The sequence below is a fragment of the Bombina bombina genome, chromosome 3, assembly GCF_027579735.1.
Source record: "Bombina bombina isolate aBomBom1 chromosome 3, aBomBom1.pri, whole genome shotgun sequence".
Taxonomy (NCBI): Eukaryota; Metazoa; Chordata; class Amphibia; order Anura; family Bombinatoridae; genus Bombina; species Bombina bombina.
This window is the reverse complement of record NC_069501.1, coordinates 67,467,955-67,493,242: the sequence shown is the minus strand read 5'-3', so window position 1 is coordinate 67,493,242 and position 25,288 is coordinate 67,467,955. Positions and strand designations below refer to the sequence as shown.

At 40.1% G+C, this 25,288-nt stretch overlaps 1 protein-coding gene across 2 annotated transcripts in view; it reads left to right on the top strand.

Annotated features, from left to right (window-relative positions):
- Positions 1 to 25,288, top strand: part of B4GALT4 (beta-1,4-galactosyltransferase 4) — a 397,258-nt gene that overhangs the window by 111,376 nt on the left and 260,594 nt on the right. For both annotated transcript variants that reach the window (XM_053705849.1, XM_053705850.1), the window contains one exon: positions 10,013 to 10,462. In XM_053705849.1, coding sequence (XP_053561824.1) covers positions 10,213 to 10,462 — 250 coding nt within the window. In that variant the 5' untranslated portion in view covers positions 10,013 to 10,212. The remainder of the gene's footprint in view (positions 1 to 10,012; positions 10,463 to 25,288) is intronic.

Here is a 25,288-nt window from a genome sequence, read left to right as displayed (position 1 = left end):
TTGTGATTCAGACAGAACATACAATTTAAAAAAAGTTTCCAATTTACTCTTATTGTCAAATTTGTTTTGTTCCCAATGGCATTATTTGTTTTTAGGTTGGTGTTTGGAGCACTAAATGGCAGGAAATAATGCTGCCATCTAGTGCTCTTGCAAATGAATAACATTTTTGTAAAAATGCTGCCATAAAGTGATTCATAAATGGGCACACTCCTGAAAAAATGAAAGATTCCCAGATAATGAAGAAAAATTGATAATGGACGTAAATTAGAAAGTAGTTTAGAATTGTATGTTCTATCTGAATCATGAAATAAATATTTTGGGTTTTATGTCCCTTTAAAGGGCAATAATAGTCTGTTTGTTGTTCCTTGTTGAGCGCGTCCATATTTTGTATAAATGTTTAATTACTATGGGGAAGTTTTCATAAGAGTCATGGATGAAACAAGATGTGGACTCCCTGCCTAATGTGTCTAGATTAAATTCAGTAGTATGCCATGCTATGTGTCTAGATTAAATTCAGTAGTATGCCATGCTTGCAAAGCAAGAAGTGTTCATGAAGTGTAGCTTTGACTATGTTAAAAAATGACATGCTGTAATTTGTTAGAGCACGTCATTTTAAGATTATTAATCCTACACTATGGTGTTTAACCAATGCAAAATGTCCAAGTCTTTTTTTGGACATTGGTTTGGTGTCATCCTCTCCTCTGAAAGATACAGTTTTTCTTGGAAGGCATTAAATGTACTCATCATTTTCAAAATCCATCTTTACTAATCTGACGGTAGCCTTATCTAACTTTTTGCGGACTCTTGCTTGCAATATGTGCCAAAACTCCACCCTCTATTCTCTTAGTTTGTGGGTTAGCCGAGCTGCGTACTTTCAAGCTTTAAATTTATTCTGGATATTTGATAAACAAACTCCAACTTTTAGGAGGTAAGCTAAGAATGTCTGCCTACATTTTTTTTTTTTTGGTAGTTTTTGCAGTTTTTTCTTTGAGAGAATACGTCTTTTATATTATTCCCCTAAAGTACAAAAATAGCTTTCTTCCTTGTCCACTTTTAGCAGTGATCCAAGTCAAAAGACTTTTCTAGCTTATCAGATACAATTGCAGCAATCTTTGACACCTTCCTTTTGGTGTTCTGGAATCGGTGGAATTCACCTTGTGCTGAACAGGGTTTATTAACAGATTCAATTAAAACGGGTTCAGATTTGTCATCTGACAGATTTTTCTGAGCATTTTGTACTTTTTGTAAGCATTTAGAGCACAAAGCTTTACCTGGAATCAGGTTAAATTGAGTACGGTTTGTAGCTACAGCAAGGTTATCTCACCGTGAGATTTCTTTGCAGTATTTATGTGTGGAATTAGTAAGGATCAGAACAAGATTTTCCATAAATGTGAAAATATTTATCTAAAAATGTTTTTTTGTGTGAAATGTGCAATTGTGTTCTATGTTTTCACATCCTGATCTTAAGGCTTGGAGTCTTTCCTGCTCTTCAATAAAATGAGTTATATCTTTGGGTTCTGATGATCAGCTGTATGCTAGATTCAAATACCTTCCTTATATAAATGCAGATAGAACACTCCATTTTTAAGTCTGCAAAAAGTAAAAAAACAAACCAAACAACTCAAGTATACAGTATGAAGTATAGAAATTAAAGACTTTTAAAGACTGTATGAGAGAACTAGCCTACTTTCCAGACTGCAAGGCAAGCATTAGCTGTTACAGGTTCAAACCAGCAAATACTACATGCCTCAACAGGCAAGACGAGCTTTGTGCTACTAGTTCAGACCTGCTAAGTCCGCCTGCAACCGGATGTAGAATGTTTTCATGGAGGCCCATTTATCAAGCTCTGTATGGAGCTTAAAGGGCTGTGTTTCTGGCGAGTCTCCAGACTCGCCAGAAACAGCAGTTATGAAGCAGCGGTCTAAAGACCGCTACTCCATAACCCTGTCCGCCTGCTCTGATGAGGCAGACAGGAATCGCCACAATTCAACCCGATCGAGTACGATCGGGTTGATTGACACCCCCTGCTGGCGGCCCATTGGCCATGAGTCTGCAGGGGGCGGCGTTGCACCAGCAGTTCTTGTGAGCTGCTGGTGCAATGCTGAATACGGAAAGAGCGTATTGCTCTCCGCATTCAGCGAGGTCTTGCGGACCTGATCCTCACTGTCGGATGAGGTCCGCAAGACCTTTCATAATTCGGCCTCATAGTCTGCTATTAACTAAAGCTGAGAACATATTCACCATATTCTAAGCCCTATAACTTTTGTACCACTTGGTGTAACACAAACTTTTTTTTCCCCTTAACAACCACAATGTACCCTGTACACCACTGGTTTTGCTCATATATTATTACCTCCCTCCTCCAGGCCCCCTGAAATAGTGAGGTGACGAGACTGCGCTATAAAAAAAATCAAGCCCCATTAAAAGATAAGCGACGTACAGGGTAAGAAATCAGGTTGCTAGCACGCCACTGAATTTGAAGGCCTACATTTGTAGAAAATGGAGGTTTATTTAGTCATATTTTGACAGACATACAGTTACAAAGGCTCAATAAATCACAACATTAAAAAGAACAGTTTTACAAAGACACCATGTGGAGCTGTATAGCCCTTATAGAAAAAAAGTATGGGCTAACCAAAAATGCGAGTAATTACCTAAAACACATGTATTGATTTCATATGGAACAACTCACTTACAAAAAGGCAAGATATAGCTAATGTCCTTTTAAGATGTGTCCAGTATCAGCATTTGGCAGTAGAGGATGTTTGACAACATTTAATAGCTAATTTTAGATAAATATTGGCTTATATTTTAGCCAAGTGGTCAGTAAAATTAGCTGGGTGGTGTGCCCATTAAAGGGACATGAAACACAAAGTTTGTCTGTCATGGTTCAGATAGAGAAAACTATTTTTAAAATAGTTTCCAATTTACTTCTATCAAATGCGTAATTCTGTTATTCTTTATTGAAGAGATATCTAGATAGGTAGCGAGCACATGTCAGGAGCTCTACATGACAGGGAATTGTGCTGCCGTCTACTGCTCTTGGTAATGTATAACACAGTTGCAAAACCATATAGTGCTGCAGGCCCGTGCACACTCCTAAACTTACCTTCCTGCTTTTCAACAAAGCATAACAAGAAAACAAAAGATAATTTGATTATAGAAGTAAATTGGAAAGTTGTTTTACATTTGTATGCTCTTTCTGTATCATGAAATATTTTTTTGGCTTTTATGTCCCTTTAAATAGGTCCTGGGGAGAACATTAGGCAATAGATTTCTGCTGTCTATAAAAATACAATTCATGTTACTCTTTATAACAGACATTACAATATCCCATGAGTCACACTAAATTAGCTATCTCTTCACTAGATAGTACCGGGTGTTACATTGCATAGTGGTGCTTTCGGTTCCCTGTATTTTTTTAAATGATTGGCGCCCGCATGTATCTAACTGCAACTCAGACCTTTGTGTATGTTTTGGGGAGCATATGATCTTTTAAAGGGGCACTAAAGCCAGAGTTAAAGTTTCATGATTCAGACGAAGCGCACAGGTTAAAACAATCTTTACAATATACTTCCACTATCAAAACGTGCACATTCTTGTTGAATGCCTGATGTCCGAGGCTCCAGCTCCTTCTGAGCATGTGCAGAGTATATACATAGATACGTATTTTGTGATTCGCTGATGCCTGTCACATGGTACAGGGGGAGGAGGGAAAACTGGATTAACTGCAGTTTGCCAGAAAATATTCCACTCTTCATTTCACATTCATAGTAAGTGCTATTGCATTGTCTTTTTATTGTATACTAGTCCTAAAGACCGTTCACACGGACCATTTATTGCAGTACAGCGGTCCCACCCCTTGCACTCTCTCCCTCCCACTCTCTTTTGCTCTCTCTCTCCCCCCTCTCTTTTGCTCTCTCTCTCCCCCCTCTCTTTTGCTCTCTCTCTCCCCCCTCTCTTTTGCTCTCTCTCTCCCCCCTCTCTTTTGCTCTCTCTCTCCCCCCTCTCTTTTGCTCTCTCTCTCCCCCCTCTCTTTTGCTCTCTCTCTCCCCCTCTCTTTTGCGCTCTCTCTCTAGTGAATTATAATCTGTTTTAAACTTTTTAACACCATTTCTCCAACATAGGTGTGTCCGGTCCACGGCGTCATCCTTACTTGTGGGATATTCTCTTCCCCAACAGGAAATGGCAAAGAGCCCAGCAAAGCTGGTCACATGATCCCTCCTAGGCTCCGCCTACCCCAGTCATTCTCTTTGCCGTTGTACAGGCAACATCTCCACGGAGATGGCTTAGAGTTTTTTAGTGTTTAACTGTAGTTTTTATTATTCAATCAAGAGTTTGTTATTTTAAAATAGTGCTGGTATGTACTATTTACTCAGAAACAGAAAAGAGATGAAGATTTCTGTTTGTATGAGGAAAATGATTTTAGCAAACGTCACTAAAATCCATGGCTGTTCCACACAGGACTGTTGAGAGCAATTAACTTCAGTTGGGGGAACAGTGAGCAGTCTCTTGCTGCTTGAGGTATGACACATTCTAACAAGACGATGTAATGCTGGAAGCTGTCATTTTCCCTATGGGATCCGGTAAGCCATGTTTATTAAGATCGTAAATAAGGGCTTCACAAGGGCTTATTAAGACTGTAGACTTTCTGGGCTAAATCGATTCATTATTAACACATATTTAGCCTTGAGGAATCATTTTATCTGGGTATTTTTATATAATAATATCGGCAGGCACTGTTTTAGACACCTTATTCTTTAGGGGCTTTCCCAAATCATAGGCAGAGCCTCATTTTCGCGCCGGTGTTGCGCACTTGTTTTTGAGAGGCATGACATGCAGTCGCATGTGAGAGGAGCTCTGATACTTAGAAAAGACTTTCTGAAGGCGTCATTTGGTATCGTATTCCCCTTTGGGCTTGGTTGGGTCTCAGCAAAGCAGATACCAGGGACTGTAAAGGGGTTAAAGTTAAAAACGGCTCCGGTTCCGTTATTTTAAGGGTTAAAGCTTCCAAATTTGGTGTGCAATACTTTTAAGGCTTTAAGACACTGTGGTGAAAATTTGGTGAATTTTGAACAATTCCTTCATGTTTTTTCGCAATTGCAGTAATAAAGTGTGTTCAGTTTAAAATTTAAAGTGACAGTAACGGTTTTATTTTAAAACGTTTTTTGTACTTTGTTATCAAGTTTATGCCTGTTTAACATGTCTGAACTACCAGATAGACTGTGTTCTGAATGTGGGGAAGCCAGAATTCCTATTCATTTAAATAAATGTGATTTATGTGACAATGACAATGATGCCCAAGATGATTCCTCAAGTGAGGGGAGTAAGCATGGTACTGCATCATTCCCTCCTTCGTCTACACGAGTCTTGCCCACTCAGGAGGCCCCTAGTACATCTAGCGCGCCAATACTCCTTACTATGCAACAATTAACGGCTGTAATGGATAATTCTGTCAAAAACATTTTAGCCAAAATGAACACTTATCAGCGTAAGCGTGACTGCTCTGTTTTAGATACTGAAGAGCATGACGACGCTGATAATAATGGTTCTGAAGGGCCCCTAACCCAGTCTGATGGGGCCAGGGAGGTTTTGTCTGAGGGAGAAATTACTGATTCAGGGAACATTTCTCAACAAGCTGAACCTGATGTGATTACGTTTAAATTTAAGTTGGAACATCTCCGCATTCTGCTCAAGGAGGTATTATCCACTCTGGATGATTGTGACAAGTTGGTCATCCCAGAGAAACTATGTAAAATGGACAAGTTCCTGGAGGTCCCGGGGCTCCCAGAAGCTTTTCCTATACCCAAGCGGGTGGCGGACATTGTTAATAAAGAATGGGAAAGGCCCGGTATTCCTTTCGTCCCTCCCCCCATATTTAAAAAATTGTTTCCTATGGTCGACCCCAGAAAGGACTTATGGCAGACAGTCCCCAAGGTTGAGGGAGCGGTTTCCACTTTAAACAAACGCACCACTATACCCATAGAGGATAGTTGTGCTTTCAAAGATCCTATGGATAAAAAATTAGAAGGTTTACTTAAAAAGATGTTTGTTCAGCAGGGTTACCTTCTACAACCAATTTCATGCATTGTCCCTGTAGCTACAGCCGCATGTTTCTGGTTCGATGAGCTGATAAAGGCGGTCGATAGTGATTCTCCTCCTTATGAGGAGATTATGGACAGAATCAATGCTCTCAAATTGGCTAATTCTTTCACCCTAGACGCCACTTTGCAATTGGCTAGGTTAGCGGCTAAGAATTCAGGTTTTGCTATTGTGGCGCGCAGAGCGCTTTGGTTGAAATCTTGGTCAGCTGATGCGTCTTCCAAGAACAAGCTACTTAACATTCCTTTCAAGGGGAAAACGCTGTTTGGCCCTGACTTGAAAGAGATTATCTCTGATATCACTGGGGGTAAGGGCCACGCCCTTCCTCAGGATCGGCCTTTCAAGGCAAAAAATAAACCTAATTTTCGTCCCTTTCGTAGAAACGGACCAGCCCAAAGTGCTACGTCCTCTAAGCAAGAGGGTAATACTTCTCAAGCCAAGCCAGCTTGGAGACCAATGCAAGGCTGGAACAAGGGAAAGCAGGCCAAGAAACCTGCCACTGCTACCAAGACAGCATGAAATGTTGGCCCCCGATCCGGGACCGGATCTGGTGGGGGGCAGACTCTCTCTCTTCGCTCAGGCTTGGGCAAGAGATGTTCTGGATCCTTGGGCGCTAGAAATAGTCTCCCAAGGTTATCTTCTGGAATTCAAGGGCCTTCCCCCAAGGGGGAGGTTCCACAGGTCTCAGTTGTCTTCAGACCACATAAAAAGACAGGCATTCTTACATTGTGTAGAAGACCTGTTAAAAATGGGAGTGATTCATCCTGTTCCATTAAGAGAACAAGGGATGGGGTTCTACTCCAATCTGTTCATAGTTCCCAAAAAAGAGGGAACGTTCAGACCAATCTTAGATCTCAAGATCTTAAACAAGTTTCTCAAGGTTCCATCGTTCAAGATGGAAACCATTCGAACTATTCTTCCTTCCATCCAGGAAGGTCAATTCATGACCACAGTGGATTTAAAGGATGCGTATCTACATATTCCTATCCACAAGGAACATCTTCGGGTTCCTAAGGTTCGCATTCCTGGACAAGCATTACCAGTTCGTGGCGCTTCCTTTCGGATTAGCCACTGCTCCAAGGATTTTCACAAAGGTACTAGGGTCCCTTCTAGCTGTGCTAAGACCAAGGGGCATTGCTGTAGTACCTTACTTGGACGACATTCTGATTCAAGCGTCGTCCCTTCCTCAAGCAAAGGCTCACACGGACATTGTCCTGGCCTTTCTCAGTTCTCACGGATGGAAAGTGAACGTGGAAAAGAGTTCTCTATCTCCGTCAACAAGGGTTCCCTTCTTGGGAACAATAATAGACTCCTTAGAAATGAGGATTTTTCTGACAGAGGCCAGAACAACAAAACTTCTAGACTCTTGTCGAATACTTCATTCCGTTCCTCTTCCTTCCATAGCGCAGTGCATGGAAGTGATCGGTTTGATGGTAGCGGCAATGGACATAGTTCCTTTTGCGCGCATTCATCTAAGACCATTACAACTGTGCATGCTCAGTCAGTGGAATGGGGACTATACAGACTTGTCTCCGAAGATACAAGTAAATCAGAGGACCAGAGACTCACTCCGTTGGTGGCTGTCCCTGGACAACCTGTCACAAGGAATGACATTCCGCAGACCAGAGTGGGTCATTGTCACGACCGACGCCAGTCTGATGGGCTGGGGCGCGGTCTGGGGATCCCTGAAAGCTCAGGGTCTTTGGTCTCGGGAAGAATCTCTTCTACCGATAAATATTCTGGAACTGAGAGCGATATTCTATGCTCTCAAGGCTTGGCCTCAGCTAGCGAGGGCCAAGTTCATACGGTTTCAATCAGACAACATGACAACTGTTGCGTATATCAACCATCAGGGGGGAACGAGGAGTTCCTTAGCGATGGAAGAAGTGACCAAAATCATTCTATGGGCGGAGTCTCACTCCTGCCACCTGTCTGCTATCCACATCCCAGGAGTGGAAAATTGGGAAGCGGATTTTCTGAGTCGTCAGACTTTGCATCCGGGGGAGTGGGAACTCCATCCGGAAATCTTTGCCCAAGTCACTCAGCTGTGGGGCATTCCAGACATGGATCTGATGGCCTCTCGTCAGAACTTCAAAGTTCCTTGCTACGGGTCCAGATCCAGGGATCCCAAGGCGGCTCTAGTGGATGCACTAGTAGCACCTTGGACCTTCAAACTAGCTTATGTGTTCCCGCCGTTTCCTCTCATCCCCAGGCTGGTAGCCAGGATCAACCAGGAGAGGGCGTCGGTGATCTTGATAGCTCCTGCGTGGCCACGCAGGACTTGGTATGCAGATCTGGTGAATATGTCATCGGCTCCACCTTGGAAGCTACCTTTGAGACGAGACCTTCTTGTTCAGGGTCCGTTCGAACATCCGAATCTGGTTTCACTCCAGCTGACTGCTTGGAGATTGAACGCTTGATCTTATCAAAGCGAGGGTTCTCAGATTCTGTTATCGATACTCTTATTCAGGCCAGAAAGCCTGTAACTAGAAAGATTTACCACAAAATTTGGAAAAAATATATCTGTTGGTGTGAATCTAAAGGATTCCCTTGGGACAAGGTTAAGATTCCTAAGATTCTATCCTTCCTTCAAGAAGGATTGGAAAAAGGATTATCTGCAAGTTCCCTGAAGGGACAGATTTCTGCCTTGTCTGTGTTACTTCACAAAAAGCTGGCAGCTGTGCCAGATGTTCAAGCCTTTGTTCAGGCTCTGGTTAGAATTAAGCCTGTTTACAAACCTTTGACTCCTCCTTGGAGTCTCAACTTAGTTCTTTCAGTTCTTCAGGGGGTTCCGTTTGAACCCTTACATTCCGTTGATATTAAGTTATTATCTTGGAAAGTTTTGTTTTTAGTTGCAATTTCTTCTGCTAGAAGAGTTTCGGAATTATCTGCTCTGCAGTGTTCTCCTCCTTATCTGGTGTTCCATGCAGATAAGGTGGTTTTACGTACTAAACCTGGTTTTCTTCCAAAAGTTGTTTCTAACAAAAACATTAACCAGGAGATTATCGTACCTTCTCTGTGTCCGAAACCAGTTTCAAAGAAGGAACGTTTGTTGCACAATTTGGATGTTGTTCGCGCTCTAAAATTCTATTTAGATGCTACAAAGGATTTTAGACAAACATCTTCCTTGTTTGTTGTTTATTCAGGTAAAAGGAGAGGTCAAAAAGCAACTTCTACCTCTCTCTCTTTTTGGATTAAAAGCATCATCAGATTGGCTTACGAGACTGCCGGACGGCAGCCTCCCGAAAGAATCACAGCTCATTCCACTAGGGCTGTGGCTTCCACATGGGCCTTCAAGAACGAGGCTTCTGTTGATCAGATATGTAGGGCAGCGACTTGGTCTTCACTGCACACTTTTACCAAATTTTACAAGTTTGATACTTTTGCTTCTTCTGAGGCTATTTTTGGGAGAAAGGTTTTGCAAGCCGTGGTGCCTTCCATTTAGGTGACCTGATTTGCTCCCTCCCTTCATCCGTGTCCTAAAGCTTTGGTATTGGTTCCCACAAGTAAGGATGACGCCGTGGACCGGACACACCTATGTTGGAGAAAACAGAATTTATGTTTACCTGATAAATTACTTTCTCCAACGGTGTGTCCGGTCCACGGCCCGCCCTGGTTTTTTAATCAGGTCTGATAATTTATTTTCTTTAACTACAGTCACCACGGTATCATATGGTTTCTCCTATGCAAATATTCCTCCTTAACGTCGGTCGAATGACTGGGGTAGGCGGAGCCTAGGAGGGATCATGTGACCAGCTTTGCTGGGCTCTTTGCCATTTCCTGTTGGGGAAGAGAATATCCCACAAGTAAGGATGACGCCGTGGACCGGACACACCGTTGGAGAAAGTAATTTATCAGGTAAACATAAATTCTGTTTTTCTGATTAACACCTATTATATTTTTTATGCAGGTTCAGTTTCCCAAATGAGCAGTATGTTCTCGGAATCCCTAGGATTGAGGGATATTATCAGGTGGACGTTTTGGACGTGAAGACGTTGTGATGGTCAAACACATTTGTACTGTGCATCATCATTTTTGATTTCTTTTGTTGCTGCTTTATTATTTAAGCAGTCTCTAAAGGCAGCGGATCTTCCATAACAGCATCTAGAAATGGGCGCTGTTAAGAATTTGATTTGCAAAACAAGGATATTGCTGCTGATAGCCGTGTGCGTAATGATTGTAGGTTGGATTGGATACCTTTATAATGGAGATGAAGAACGCTTCATGTCAAAACCTGAGACTCGGTTACATAACTTTTGGAAGTATTCCTCAACTGAGAAGGACCCAACTTTATTTGCTTTGGAAGCATCAAAAAAAGACTCGGACATGAAGACGTGTCCTGCTTTATCCCCTTATCTCCGTGAGTATGCTCTTCTGTTAAGAGCCCACCCTAAAGATATAGTAGCCAGAAATGTTCAATTTTCATGGTGGATATACATTTGTTAAAGGGATATGAAACCCAAAAGGTTTCATTTATTATTCAAATAGAGAATACACTTTGTTTTAAAAATTCCAATTTACTTCTATTGTCAAATTTGCTTTGTTCTCTTGTTGCTCTTTGTTGAAGAGATATCTAGCTAGGTAGCGTGCACATGCCTGCAGCTCTACATGATAGGAAATATTGATGCCATCTAGTGCTCCTACTAATGTATAACATGGCAAAACTGCTGCCATAAAATGCTGCAGACATGTGCACACGCCCGAGCTTACATCCCTGCTTTAAAAAAAAGTATAACAAGAAAGTGAAAGAAAATTGATAATCCTAGGTAAATTGGAAATTTGTTTAAAATTGCATGTTCTTTCTGTATCATGAAAGAAAAAAAAATGGGGTTTATGTCCTTTTAAGGCTTGCATAAATATGAAAAGAGAGCGACGCACTCAGCTGAGACAGAACAAAAGCTAGAATAACTTCCATGCCTGTTCATTTTCATTGCCACTCAGGGTGCACACTCTTTTTGCACACTATGCCTTTTCACAGAGAAAAAATATCCTGTAGCACATCAGTCTGACCCTGCCCAATGACAGTCCAGCGCCAAAATACCAGGCAATTCTTCTCTGAAGAAACCAGACGTGGACTTCTTGCCCAGTGTGCTTAGAGGAATATGGCTGCACCTCACCGATGAGGCCCATAGGAGGCCGAAACGATCGTCTGGGGTTGTCATGTTCCTTGTTCAGAGGAGAATTGCCTGGTATTTCGGGGCTGGACTGACCTTACTTGGCGGAATCAGACTGATATACGTTCCTGGTAGAGAGCTTCTCTCTTAGTATGCAAACTTTTAAGGCTTGCAACAGGAATCTTATCTTTGCAGATATCCTCCATGTATCCATTTATTTTGTTACCTTTAAAAAATGCATATTGTTTATTAATTTATAATAGACAGAGCAATAGGTCTAAAGACGCTGCTCCTTAAGGGCTTAACGACTAGCAATTTAAAGTTTTTCATAGCTAGAGAGCGTTGGTTCATGTGTGCCATATAGATAACACTGTGATCATGCCTGTGGAGTTATTTAAGAGTCAGCATTATTTGCCTATATTGCAAGTCTGTCAAAAGAACTGAGATAAGGAGGTAGTCTGCAGAAGCTTAGATACAAGGTAATCACAGAGGTAAAAAGTATATTAATATTAACAATGTTGTTTATGCAAAACTGGGGAATTGTAAATAAAGGGAATATCTATATTTTTAAACAATAACATTTCTTTCATGTAATTAACAAGAGTCCATGAGCTAGTGACGTATGGGATATACATTCCTACCAGGAGGGGCAAAGTTTCCCAAACCTTAAAATGCCTATAAATACACCCCTCACCACACCCACAAATCAGTTTTACAAACTTTGCCTCCGATGGAGGTGGTGAAGTAAGTTTGTGCTAGATTCTACGTTGATATGCGCTCCGCAGCAAGTTGGAGCCCGGTTTTCCTCTCAGCGTGCAGTGAATGTCAGAGGGATGTGAGGAGAGTATTGCCTATTGAATGCAGTGATCTCCTTCTACGGGGTCTATTTCATAAGGTTCTCTGTTATCGGTCGTAGAGATTCATCTCTTACCTCCCTTTTCAGATCGACGATATACTCTTATATTTACCATTTCCTCTACTGATTCTCGTTTCAGTACTGGTTTGGCTTTCTACAATCATGTAGATGAGTGTCCTGGGGTAAGTAAGTCTTATTTTCTGTGACACTCTAAAGCTATGGTTGGGCACTTTATTTATAAAGTTCTAAATATATGTATTCAAACATTTATTTGCCTTGACTCAGAATGTTCAACTTTCCTTATTTCCAGACAGTCAGTTTCATATTTGGGATTATGCTTTAAATTATCATATTTTTTCTTACCTCAAAAATTTGACTTTTTTCCCTGTGGGCTGTTAGGCTCGCGGGGGCTGAAAATGCTTCATTTTATTGCGTCATTCTTGGCGCGGACTTTCTTGGCGCAAAAATTCTTTTCCGTTTCCGGCGTCATACGTGTCGCCGGAAGTTGCGTCATTTTTGACGTTATTTTGCGCCAAAAATGTCGGCGTTCCGGATGTGGCGTCATTTTTGGCGCCAAAAGCATTTAGGCGCCAAATAATGTGGGCGTCTTATTTGGCGCCAAAAAATATGGGCGTCGCTTTTGTCTCCACATTATTTCAGTCTCATTTTTCATTTGCTTCTGGTTGCTAGAAGCTTGATGTTTGGCATTTTTTTCCCATTCCTGAAACTGTCTTATAAGGAATTTGATCTATTTTGCTTTATATGTTGTTTTTTCTCTTACATATTGCAAGATGTCTCACGTTGCATCTGAGCCAGAAGATACTACAGGAAAACCACTGCCTGCTGGATCTACCAAAGCTAAGTGTATCTGCTGTAAACTTTTGGTAGCTATTCCTCCAGCTGTTGTTTGTAATAATTGTCATGACAAACTTGTTAAAGCAGATAATATTTCCTTTAGTGATGTACCATTGCCTGTTGCAGTTCCCTCAACATCTAAGGTGCAGAATGTTCCTGATAACATAAGAGATTTTGTTTCTGAATCCATAAAGAAGGCTATGTCTGTTATTTCTCCTTCTAGTAAACGTAAAAAGTCTTTTAAATCTTCTCTCTCTACAGATGAATTTTTAAATGAACACCATCATTCTGATTCTTTGGACTCTTCTGGTTCAGAGGATTCTGTCTCAGAGATTGATGCTGATAAATCTTCATATTTATTTAAGATGGAATTTATTCGCTCTTTACTTAAAGAAGTACTAATTGCTTTAGAAATAGAGGATTCTAGTCCTCTTGATACTAATTCTATACGTTTGGATAAGGTTTTTAAAGCTCCTGCGGTTATTCCAGAAGTCTTTCCTGTTCCTAATGCTATTTCTGCAGTAATTGCTAAGGAATGGGATAAATTGGGTAATTCATTTACTCCTTCTAAACGTTTTAAGCAATTATATCCTGTTCCGCCTGACAGGTTAGAATTTTGGGACAAGATCCCTAAAGTTGATGGGGCTATTTCTACCCTTGCTAAACGTACTACCATTCCTACGTCAGATGGTACCTCGTTTAAGGATCCTTTAGATAGAAAAATTGAATCTTTTCTAAGAAAAGCTTATCTCTGTTCAGGTAATCTTCTTAGACCTGCTATATCATTGGCTGATGTTGCTGCAGCTTCAACTTTTTGGTTGGAAACTCTAGCGCAACAAGTAACAAATCGTGATTCTCATGATATTATTATTCTTCTCCAGCATGCTAATAATTTCATATGTGATGCCATTTTTGATATTATTAGAGTTGATGTTAGATTTATGTCTCTGGCTATCTTAGCCAGAAGAGCTTTATGGCTTAAGACTTGGAATGCTGATATGGCTTCTAAATCAACTCTACTTTCCATTTCTTTCCAGGGAAACAAATTATTTGGTTCTCAGTTGGATTCTATTATTTCAACTGTTACTGGTGGGAAAGGAACTTTTTTACCACAGGATAAAAAGTCTAAAGGTAAAAACAGGGCTAACAATCGTTTTCGTTCCTTTCGTTTCAACAAAGAACAAAAGCCTGATCCTTCGTCCTCAGGAGCAGTTTCAGTTTGGAAACCATCTCCAGTCTGGAATAAATCCAAGCCTGCTAGAAAGGCAAAGCCTGCTTCTAAGTTCACATGAAGGTACGGCCCTCATTCCAGTTCAGCTGGTAGGGGGCAGGTTACGTTTTTTCAAAGAAATTTGGATCAATTCTGTTCACAATCTTTGGATTCAGAACATTGTTTCAGAAGGGTACAGAATTGGTTTCAAGATGAGACCTCCTGCAAAGAGATTTTTTCTTTCCCATGTCCCAGTAAATCCAGTGAAAGCTCAAGCATTTCTGAATTGTGTTTCAGATCTAGAGTTGGCTGGAGTAATTATGCCAGTTCCAGTTCCGGAACAGGGGATGGGGTTTTATTCAAATCTCTTCATTGTACCAAAGAAGGAGAATTCCTTCAGACCAGTTCTGGATCTAAAATTATTGAATCGTTATGTAAGGATACCGACGTTCAAGATGGTAACTGTAAGGACTATATTGCCTTTTGTTCAGCAAGGGAATTATATGTCCACAATAGATTTACAGGATGCATATCTGCATATTCCGATTCATCCAGATCATTATCAGTTCCTGAGATTCTCTTTTCTAGACAAGCATTACCAATTTGTGGCTCTACCGTTTGGCCTTGCTACAGCTCCAAGAATTTTCACAAAGATTCTCGGTGCCCTTCTGTCTGTAATCAGAGAACAGGGTATTGTGGTATTTCCTTATTTGGACGATATCTTGGTACTTGCTCCGTCTTTACATTTAGCAGAGTCTCATACGAATCGACTTGTGTTGTTTCTTCAAGATCATGGTTGGAGGATCAATTTACCAAAAAGTTCTTTGATTCCTCAAACAAGGGTAACCTTTCTGGGTTTCCAGATAGATTCAGTGTCCATGACTTTGTCTTTAACAGACAAGAGACGTCTAAAATTGATTACAGCCTGTCGAAACCTTCAGTCTCAATCATTCCCTTCGGTAGCCTTATGCATGGAAATTCTAGGTCTTATGACTGCTGCATCGGACGCGATCCCCTTTGCTCGTTTTCACATGCGACCTCTTCAGCTCTGTATGCTGAACCAATGGTGCAGGGATTACACGAAGATATATCAATTAATATCTTTAAAACCGATTGTTCGGCACTCTCTAACGTGGTGGACAGATCACCATCGTTTAATTCAGGGGGCTTCTTTTGTTCTTCCGATCTGGACTGTAATTTCAACAGATGCAAGTCTCACAGGTTGGGGAGCTGTGTGGGGATCTCTGACGGCACAAGGAGTTTGGGAATCTCAGGAGGTGAGATTACCGATCAATATCTTGGAACTCCGTGCAGTTTTCAGAGCTCTTCAGTTTTGGCCTCTTCTGAAGAGAGAATCGTTCATTTGTTTTCAGACAGACAATGTCACAACTGTGGCATACATCAATCATCAAGGAGGGACTCACAGTCCTCTAGCTATGAAAGAAGTATCTCGAATTTTGGTTTGGGCGGAATCCAGCTCCTGTCTAATCTCTGCGGTTCATATCCCAGGTGTAGACAATTGGGAAGCGGATTATCTCAGTCGCCAAACGTTGCATCCGGGCGAATGGTCTCTTCACCCAGAGGTATTTCTTCAGATTGTTCAATTGTGGGGGCTCCCAGAGATAGATCTGATGGCGTCTCATCTAAACAAGAAACTTCCCAGGTATCTGTCCAGATCCCGGGATCCTCAGGCGGAGGCAGTGGATGCATTATCACTTCCTTGGAAGTATCATCCTGCCTATATCTTTCCGCCTCTAGTTCTTCTTCCAAGAGTAATCTCCAAGATTCTGAGGGAATGCTCGTTTGTTCTGCTAATAGCTCCGGCATGGCCTCACAGGTTTTGGTATGCGGATCTTGTCCGGATGGCATCTTGCCAGCCATGGACTCTTCCGTTAAGACCAGACCTTCTGTCACAAGGTCCTTTTTTCCATCCGGATCTGAAATCCTTAAATTTAAAGGTATGGAGATTGAACGCTTGATTCTTGGTCATAGAGGTTTCTCTGACTCCGTGATTAATACTATGTTACAGGCTCGTAAATCTGTATCTCGAGAGATATATTATAGAGTCTGGAAGACTTATATTTCTTGGTGTCTTTCTCATCATTTTTCTTGGCATTCTTTTAGAATACCGAGAATTTTACAGTTTCTTCAGGATGGTTTAGATAAGGGTTTGTCCGCAAGTTCTTTGAAAGGACAAATCTCCGCTCTTTCTGTTCTTTTTCACAGAAAGATTGCTATTCTTCCTGATATTCATTGTTTTGTACAAGCTTTGGTTCGTATAAAACCTGTCATTAAGTCAATTTCTCCTCCTTGGAGTTTGAATTTGGTTCTGGGAGCTCTTCAAGCTCCTCCGTTTGAACCTATGCATTCATTGGACATTAAATTACTTTCTTGGAAAGTTTTGTTCCTTTTGGCCATCTCTTCTGCTAGAAGAGTTTCTGAATTATCTGCTCTTTCGTGTGAGTCTCCTTTTCTGATTTTTCATCAGGATAAGGCGGTGTTGCGAACTTCTTTTGGATTTTTACCTAAAGTTGTGAATTCCAACAACATTAGTAGAGAAATTGTGGTTCCTTCATTATGTCCTAATCCTAAGAATTCTAAGGAGAAATCATTGCATTCTTTGGATGTGGTTAGAGCTTTGAAATATTATGTTGAAGCTACGAAATCTTTCCGTAAGACTTCTAGTCTATTTGTTATCTTTTCCGGTTCTAGGAAAGGCCAGAAGGCTTCTGCCATTTCTTTGGCATCTTGGTTGAAATCTTTAATTCATCTTGCCTATGTTGAGTCGGGTAAAATTCCGCCTCAAAGAATTACAGCTCATTCTACTAGGTCAGTATCTACTTCCTGGGCGTTTAGGAATGAAGCTTCGGTTGACCAGATCTGCAAAGCAGCAACTTGGTCCTCTTTGCATACTTTTACTAAATTCTACCATTTTGATGTATTTTCTTCTTCTGAAGCAGTTTTTGGTAGAAAAGTTCTTCAGGCAGCGGTTTCAGTTTGAATCTTCTGCTTATGTTTTTTGTTAAACTTTATTTTGGGTGTGGATTATTTTCAGCAGGAATTGGCTGTCTTTATTTTATCCCTCCCTCTCTAGTGACTCTTGTGTGGAAAGATCCACATCTTGGGTAGTCATTATCCCATACGTCACTAGCTCATGGACTCTTGTTAATTACATGAAAGAAAACATAATTTATGTAAGAACTTACCTGATAAATTCATTTCTTTCATATTAACAAGAGTCCATGAGGCCCACCCTTTTTTGTGGTGGTTATGATTTTTTTGTATAAAGCACAATTATTCCAATTCCTTATTTTATATGCTTCGCACTTTTTTTCTTATCACCCCACTTCTTGGCTATTCGTTAAACTGATTTGTGGGTGTGGTGAGGGGTGTATTTATAGGCATTTTAAGGTTTGGGAAACTTTGCCCCTCCTGGTAGGAATGTATATCCCATACGTCACTAGCTCATGGACTCTTGTTAATATGAAAGAAATGAATTTATCAGGTAAGTTCTTACATAAATTATGTTTTTTGATGTTTACTGTCCTGTTAATGCAAACATTGACTGGCATTGTTACTTATGTCATACATTAATATTTAACTTGTCAACTATATATAGATATGATGTTTATCCACAAAACACATTTGACAATAGTTTGTTTAAGTGATATAGAGAGGGAATGGTAGTTGTTATTCTATTTGACTCTCCTCTGAAGAGTGGCAACAAGGGGGCCTCAAAACAACTCCAAAATTACCTGAAAACAAAGATTGTTCAACATTATGGTTTAGGGGAAGGCTACAAAAAGCTATCGCAGAGATTTAAGCTGTCAGTGTCCACTGTGAGGAAATGGAAGACCACAGGCACAGTTCTTGTTAAGGCCAGAAGTGGCAGGCCAAGTAAAATATCGGAGAGGCAAAGGATGGTTAGAACTGTCAAAAACAGCCCACAGACCACCTCCAAAGACCTACAACATCATCTTGCTGCAGATGGTGTCACTGTGCATCGTTCAACAATTCAGCGCACTTTGCACAAGGAGAAGCTGTATGGGAGAGTGATGTGGAAGAAGTATTTTCTGCACACACGCCACAAACAGAGTAGCTTGAGGTATGCAAACGCACATTTGGACAAGCCAGCTTCCTTTTGGAAGAAGGTGCTGTGGACTGATGAAACAGATTGAGCTATTTGGTCATAACAAGGGGCGTTATGCATGGTGGCAAAAGAACACAGCATTCCAAGACAAACACTTGCTACCCACAGTAAAATTTGGTGGATGTTCCATCATGCTGTGGGGCTGTTTGGCCACTGCCAGTACTGGGAATCGGGGTCGCATGGATTCCTCTCAATATCAGCAGATACTTGAGAATAATGTTGAGTGTAGCAGCGTTCAGTTGCGATGTTTTTCCTCAATTTGAATTATTTGCCTGCCCACAGAAGTTTACTGTGGATCGCTAGCCGGACCTGAAGCAACTCTACTTGTTTCACTAGATGAAAACTAAGCTTCACATTCTGGGGCTCCTTGCACAGACCTGCCCCCTGCATCAGTGGCAGATGTTTATATGATGTTTATAGTTGCATTATCACCTATGAGAGTTTATAGGGGCAGTGCATTCAAGGGGCTCTTGAGGGGTCCTATCACCAAGTTAGAGTCTTAACTTTGGTTTCATTTGATTATGCTCAGTATGGGGTATGATTGGCTAGTAGTCATTAAGTGACACAAAGATTATTTTTGATATTTTTTCTTTGTTTTTATTTAACATGGAAATCCCCATTAGATTTTTAATAACGAATAACGAAAAAGTGTCTTACTTCGGGTGGGTGTAGTTTCGATCACTTATGAATGCTTTAATGTAAAGAAAGCTATTATATTGCATCTATACTTACATTGGGTGGTAATATTACTATGTATCTTGTTTAATACTTGCGGTTCCTTGTTTGACCACTTAATATGAGCATTTATAGGTTAAAGAAACGTCTTTAACGTCCACTGCCATTTGTGATCAGCCCTATCACTAAAGTGGTTTGGAGGGGATTATTTGTTTGCATTTGACATGTATTTTGAAAAAATGGTAACAAATAATATAGAGAACAAAAGTCCAAAGCACCAACCTTGAATGCCATATTTAATACAAAAAAAGTCCTTTATTCCAAAAAGGTAATAAAAACATGTGCTGTATAGCATAAAAGAATTATAACATAGGAAGTGAAGCGGTGCTCCTAGCAGACATGTTTCGTGCCCAATGCACTTGTTCACTGCATAACGGAGTCACAGCCTTTACCGGCTTTTGTTTTTTATTAAAGGTACATACCCCTTTTCCTTTGAAATTATCCTATGCTAGCAATGTACAAAATGGGAGAACTTTAATATATCTATCTACAGAGTACAAATTCATGAAATACATATGCAGGCTGTATGTCATAACATATATCACACTTTATCTTTATGTTTATTATTCTTAAATCATAATCAACCAATTTAAAAATATATATGTATAATATATACATCATTATGTTGTATAACATAACACTCCTTAGTTTTCACAGCAATTATACTTATATAGGCTTAATACCTCTCAACTGTGTATTATTCTGTATTCTATTTTGCTCTAACTCAGATATTTCATATATTAGATTGCTCTGCATCTGTTTGTAACGGATTCTTTAATGTTCTTCGTTTGCCAATTGCATTTATGTTATTAATTTATCTAAGATATATTAGAATTTTCAGATGGACTGTTTAATTTCATTATTAGATCAAAGATACAGATGTCTCACATATATAAGGTCTCATATGGTATCTTGATTGTATTGGTTTGAACAAAGTTTTTACATTGAGACTAATTTATACATATAAGTCTGTCTTTTCTAAAATTTAAACCAAACAAAATGGACGTATTTAGGGTAAAAATCCAAAAACCTCCCTTAAACTCAGTTTATTTTCTCTGTTGCCTCCTCTTCTCCAACAAGGGACATGATCAATTCCTTGCACTCTTAGCATGGACAAATGTTTCACTATGGGGTGGTCGATTCAGGGTCCTCAATTGACCTTATGTGTTCCATTACCCTGTCCTTTAATTGTCTTTTAGTTCTTCCTACATATTAATTGAACAACCCCTACAATGTAAATATATTACATTCGTTGTGCAATTAATATGAAAGTTAATTTTATGTGTACAGCTAGTACTAGTGGAGTTGAAAGTAATTCCCTCTACTACCTGGTCACAGGTTTGCATATGTTCCTTCTACATTTAAAGAAACCTTTACGTGATTTTAGCCAACATTTTATTGGTCGTTCTTGGGAAATCTGAAGGAGATACATAATTCCCTATAGTTTTTTTCTTTTCTTGAGATGAAATCGCATCCTTCTTGTACTATTTTCTTCATTATAGGGTCAGCATGCAAAATAGGAACACACTCCCTAATTATATTACATATACACCCATATTGTTCACTATAGGTAATTATAAAGCTAGGTTTTGTTTCTTATTTCTAGCCATCTTTGGTCTATATCTCGGCAGGTCTTCTCTTGGAATCTAATCCACTTCTATTTTTGCTTTTTCTATAATTTCATCGTTATAGCCTCTTTCTTTAATGTGTTCTGTCATTATTCTAGCTTTTTCTAGAAAGCCCTCCTGGTTTGTACAATTTCTTTTGGCACTTATGAATTGACCTTTTGGAATGCCTTGTAGTGTATGTCGAGAGTGACATGAATTATATTCTTATATTGTATTCCCAGCTGTGGGTTTTCTATATAGGTTAGTCTCAATAGTTCCTCTCTCATTATTGCTAGAAATTACAATGTCAAGAAAATTCAATTTGGATTACTTAATCCTGTAAAAGTTATACCACAATTATTCCTATTGAGATAGCTACATAACTCCCCAGTAGTTTCTTCGTCACAATCCATATCGAAAATCAAATTGTCTATATATCATGCATATAGAACTATATTGTCTCGATAGGGGTTTCCATCCCCATAGACGTGGGACTGCTCCCACCATCCCATAAAGAGTTTGGCGTAACAGGGGGCAAATTTTGCTCCCATAGCAGTCCCACGCCTCTGGAGAAAGAAACCCCCATCGAACATAAAAAAAAAATTGTAAAGTATACCACAATTATTCCTATTGAGATAGCTACATAACTCCCCAGTAGTTTCTTCGTCACAATCCATATCGAAAATCAAATTGTCTATATATCATGCATATAGAACTATATTGTCTCGATAGGGGTTTCCATCCCCATAGACGTGGGACTGCTCCCACCATCCCATAAAGAGTTTGGCGTAACAGGGGGCAAATTTTGCTCCCATAGCAGTCCCACGCCTCTGGAGAAAGAAACCCCCATCGAACATAAAAAAAAAATTGTGTGTAAGAAGATAATAAATAGATCTCAATATAAATTGCTTTGTTGCATTTTCAAAGTTGCTACATCTCTCCAAAAAGAATGCTATAGCTACCATACCTTTCTCATGTAAAATTGATGTATAAAGTGCTGTAACATCAATCACTAAAAACCTAAAAGTAGCTCGTTCAAAGAATCTATTCCTGCGATTATTGGACGGCCCGGAGGATTTTGTGGGTCTTTATGAATTTTAGGGAAGTAAGGATATATCGGTATTGCTGGGTGATCCGTAATTAAGCTTTCTTCCATTGATTGAGTTATTACATTATTATATCTCACAAATTTGATGATGTCATTTAATATATGCTTAAATTGAGTTGTGGGATTCTCTTTCAGTTTAATATACACTACTCTGTCATTCTACTGTCGTTGAGTTTCTCTTATATATGCCTCCCTATCTAGAATAACCGCGTTTCCCCCTTTGTCTGAAGATCTTATTACAATCCTTCTTGATTAAGTTTATTTAGAACTTCTCTCTCCTTCTTTGTTAGATTACCCTTTCTGTTATTTTTAAGATTAGTACTGAGTTTTCTTAGTTTGTCCTCTACAACTTTTTTTAAAAACTTCTACTGCATTAGATCTTGAATGTACAGGGTAAAAGTTACTTTTTTTCTTACATTCACTAAAATCTATATCTGATTCAGTATCTAGTCCCTCATCCAGCCCATTATTTTCATTGAGCAAATCTAGAAAATTTATGATGAAACACATTTCTAAAAATTGGAGTAATTCTGTATTATCAGATTATCCTTCTTCTACATATTCTGCGTTCTGTTCCATGTCAGCATCAATGAAATGTTTTCTCAGAACCAATTTGCAAACAAACTTGTTCACATCTAGAGTGGTATTAAATAAATTAAAATGGTGAGATGGAACAAAGCCCAGACCTTTTAACAATATACTAATTTCTATTTCTCCAACATAGGTGTGTCCGGTCCACGGCGTCATCCTTACTTGTGGGATATTCTCTTCCCCAACAGGAAATGGCAAAGAGCCCAGCAAAGCTGGTCACATGATCCCTCCTAGGCTCCGCCTTCCCCAGTCATTCTCTTTGCCGTTGCACAGGCAACATCTCCACGGAGATGGCTCAGAGTTTTTTGGTGTTTAAATGTAGTTTTTATTCTTCAATCAAGAGTTTGTTATTTTAAAATAGTGCTGGTATGTACTATTTACTCTGAAACAGAAAAGAGATGAAGATTTCTGTTTGTAAGAGGAAAATGATTTTAGCAACCGTTACTAAAATCGATGGCTGTTTCCACACAGGACTGTTGAGAGGAATTAACTTCAGTTGGGGGAAACAGTGAGCAGACTTTGGCTGCTTGAGGTATGACACATTTCTAACAAGACTTGGTAATGCTGGAAGCTGTCATTTTCCCTATGGGATCCGGTAAGCCATTTTCTTAATTTTCAATATAAGAATAAAGGGCTTCACAAGGGCTTTAAAGACTGGTAGACATTTTTCTGGGCCAAAACGATTACTTTATAAGCATATTTAATGGTTTATAACTTTGGAGAGTTATTTTAATCTTGGGAATTCTGTTAAAAAAACGGCAGGCACTGTATTGGACACCTTTTTCACTGGGGGCCTTTTCTAGTCATAGGCAGAGCCTCATTTTCGCGCCACTAATGCGCAGTTGTTTTTGAGAAGCAAGGCATGCAGATGCATGTGTGAGGAGCTCAGATCCACTGAAAAAGCTTATTGAAGGCGTCATTTGGTATCGTATTCCCCTCTGGGCTTGGTTGGGTCTCAGCAAAGCAGATACCAGGGACTGTATAGGGGTTAAATGTAAAAACGGCTCCGGTTCCGTTATTTTAAGAGTTAAAGCTTTCAAATTTGGTGTGCAATACTTTTAAGGCTTTATGACACTGTGGTGAAATTTTGGTGAATTTTGAACAATTCCTTCATACTTTTGCGTATATTCAGTAAAAAAGTGTGTTCAGTTTAAAATTTAAAGAGACAGTAACGGTTTTATTTTAAAACGTTTTTTGTGCTTTGTTATCAAGTTTATGCCTATTAACATGTCTGAACTATCAGATAGACGATGTTCTGTATGTTCGGAAGCCAAGGTTCCTCTCCATTTAAATATATGTGATGAATGTGACAAACAAAGTAGGGACAATGATGCCACTGATAATAATGTTGCCCAAAATGATTCCTTAAGTGAGGGGAGTAAGCATGGTACTGCATCATCTCCTTCTATGTCTACACCAGTCTTGCCCACTCAGGAGGTCCCTAGTGCATCTAGTGCGCCAATCCTCCTTACTATGCAACAATTAACGGCTGTAATGGATAATTCTATTAAAAACATTTTAGCCAAAATGCCCACTTATCAGCGAAAGCGCGACTGCTCTGTTTTAGATCCTGAAGAGCATGAGGACGCTGATGATAATGGTTCTGACATGCCCTTACACCAGTCTGAAGGGGCTAGGGAGGTTTTGTCTGAGGGAGAAATTTCAGATTCAGGAAAAATTTCTCAACAAGCTGAACCTGACGTTATTACATTCAAATTTAAATTGGAACATCTCCGCGCTCTGCTTAAGGAGGTGTTATCTACTCTGGATGATTGTGACAATTTGGTCATTCCAGAGAAATTATGTAAGATGGACAGGTTCCTAGAGGTCCCGGTGCCCCCCGAAGCTTTTCCTATACCCAAGCGGGTGGCGGACATTGTAAATAAAGAATGGGAAAGGCCCGGAATACCTTTTGTCCCTCCCCCTATATTTAAGAAATTATTTCCTATGGTCGACCCCAGGAAGGACTTATGGCAGACAGTCCCCAAGGTCGAGGGGGCGGTTTCTACTCTAAACAAACGCACCACTATCCCTATAGAAGATAGTTGTGCTTTCAAAGATCCTATGGATAAAAAATTAGAGGGTTTGCTTAAAAAGATGTTTGTTCAGCAAGGTTACCTTCTACAACCAATTTCATGCATTGTTCCTGTCACTACAGCAGCGTGTTTCTGGTTCGAGGAACTAGAAAAGTCGCTCAATAAAGCATCTTCTTATGAGGAGGTTATGGACAGAGTTCAAGCTCTTAAGTTGGCTAACTCTTTTACCTTAGACGCCACTTTGCAATTAGCTAGATTACCGGCGAAAAATTCAGGTTTTGCTATTGTGGCGCGCAGAGCGCTTTGGCTGAAGTCTTGGTCAGCGGATGTGTCCTCCAAGAACAGATTGCTTAACATCCCTTTCAAGGGGAAAACGCTGTTTGGCCCTGACTTGAAAGAGATTATTTCAGACATCACTGGGGGAAAGGGCCACGCCCTTCCTCAGGATAGGTCTTTTAAGACTAAAAATAAAACAAATTTTCGTCCCTTTCGCAGAAACGGACCAGCCTCAAATTCTACATCCTCTAAGCAAGAGGGTAATTCTTCTCAAACCAAGCCAGCCTGGAGACCGATGCAAGGCTGGAACAAAGGTAAGCAGGCCAAGAAGCCCGCTACCGCTACCAAGACAGCATGAGATGCTGGCCCCCGATCCGGGACCGGATCTGGTGGGGGGCAGACTCTCTCTCTTCGCTCAGGCTTGGGCAAGAGATGTTCAGGATCCTTGGGCGCTAGAAATAGTTTCTCAAGGTTATCTCCTGGAATTCAAGGAACTACCCCCAAGGGGAAGGTTCCACAGGTCTCAATTGTCTTCAGACCAAATAAAAAGACAGGCATTCTTACATTGTGTAGAAGACCTGTTAAAAATGGGAGTGATTCATCCTGTTCCATTAGGAGAACAAGGGATGGGGTTTTACTCCAATCTGT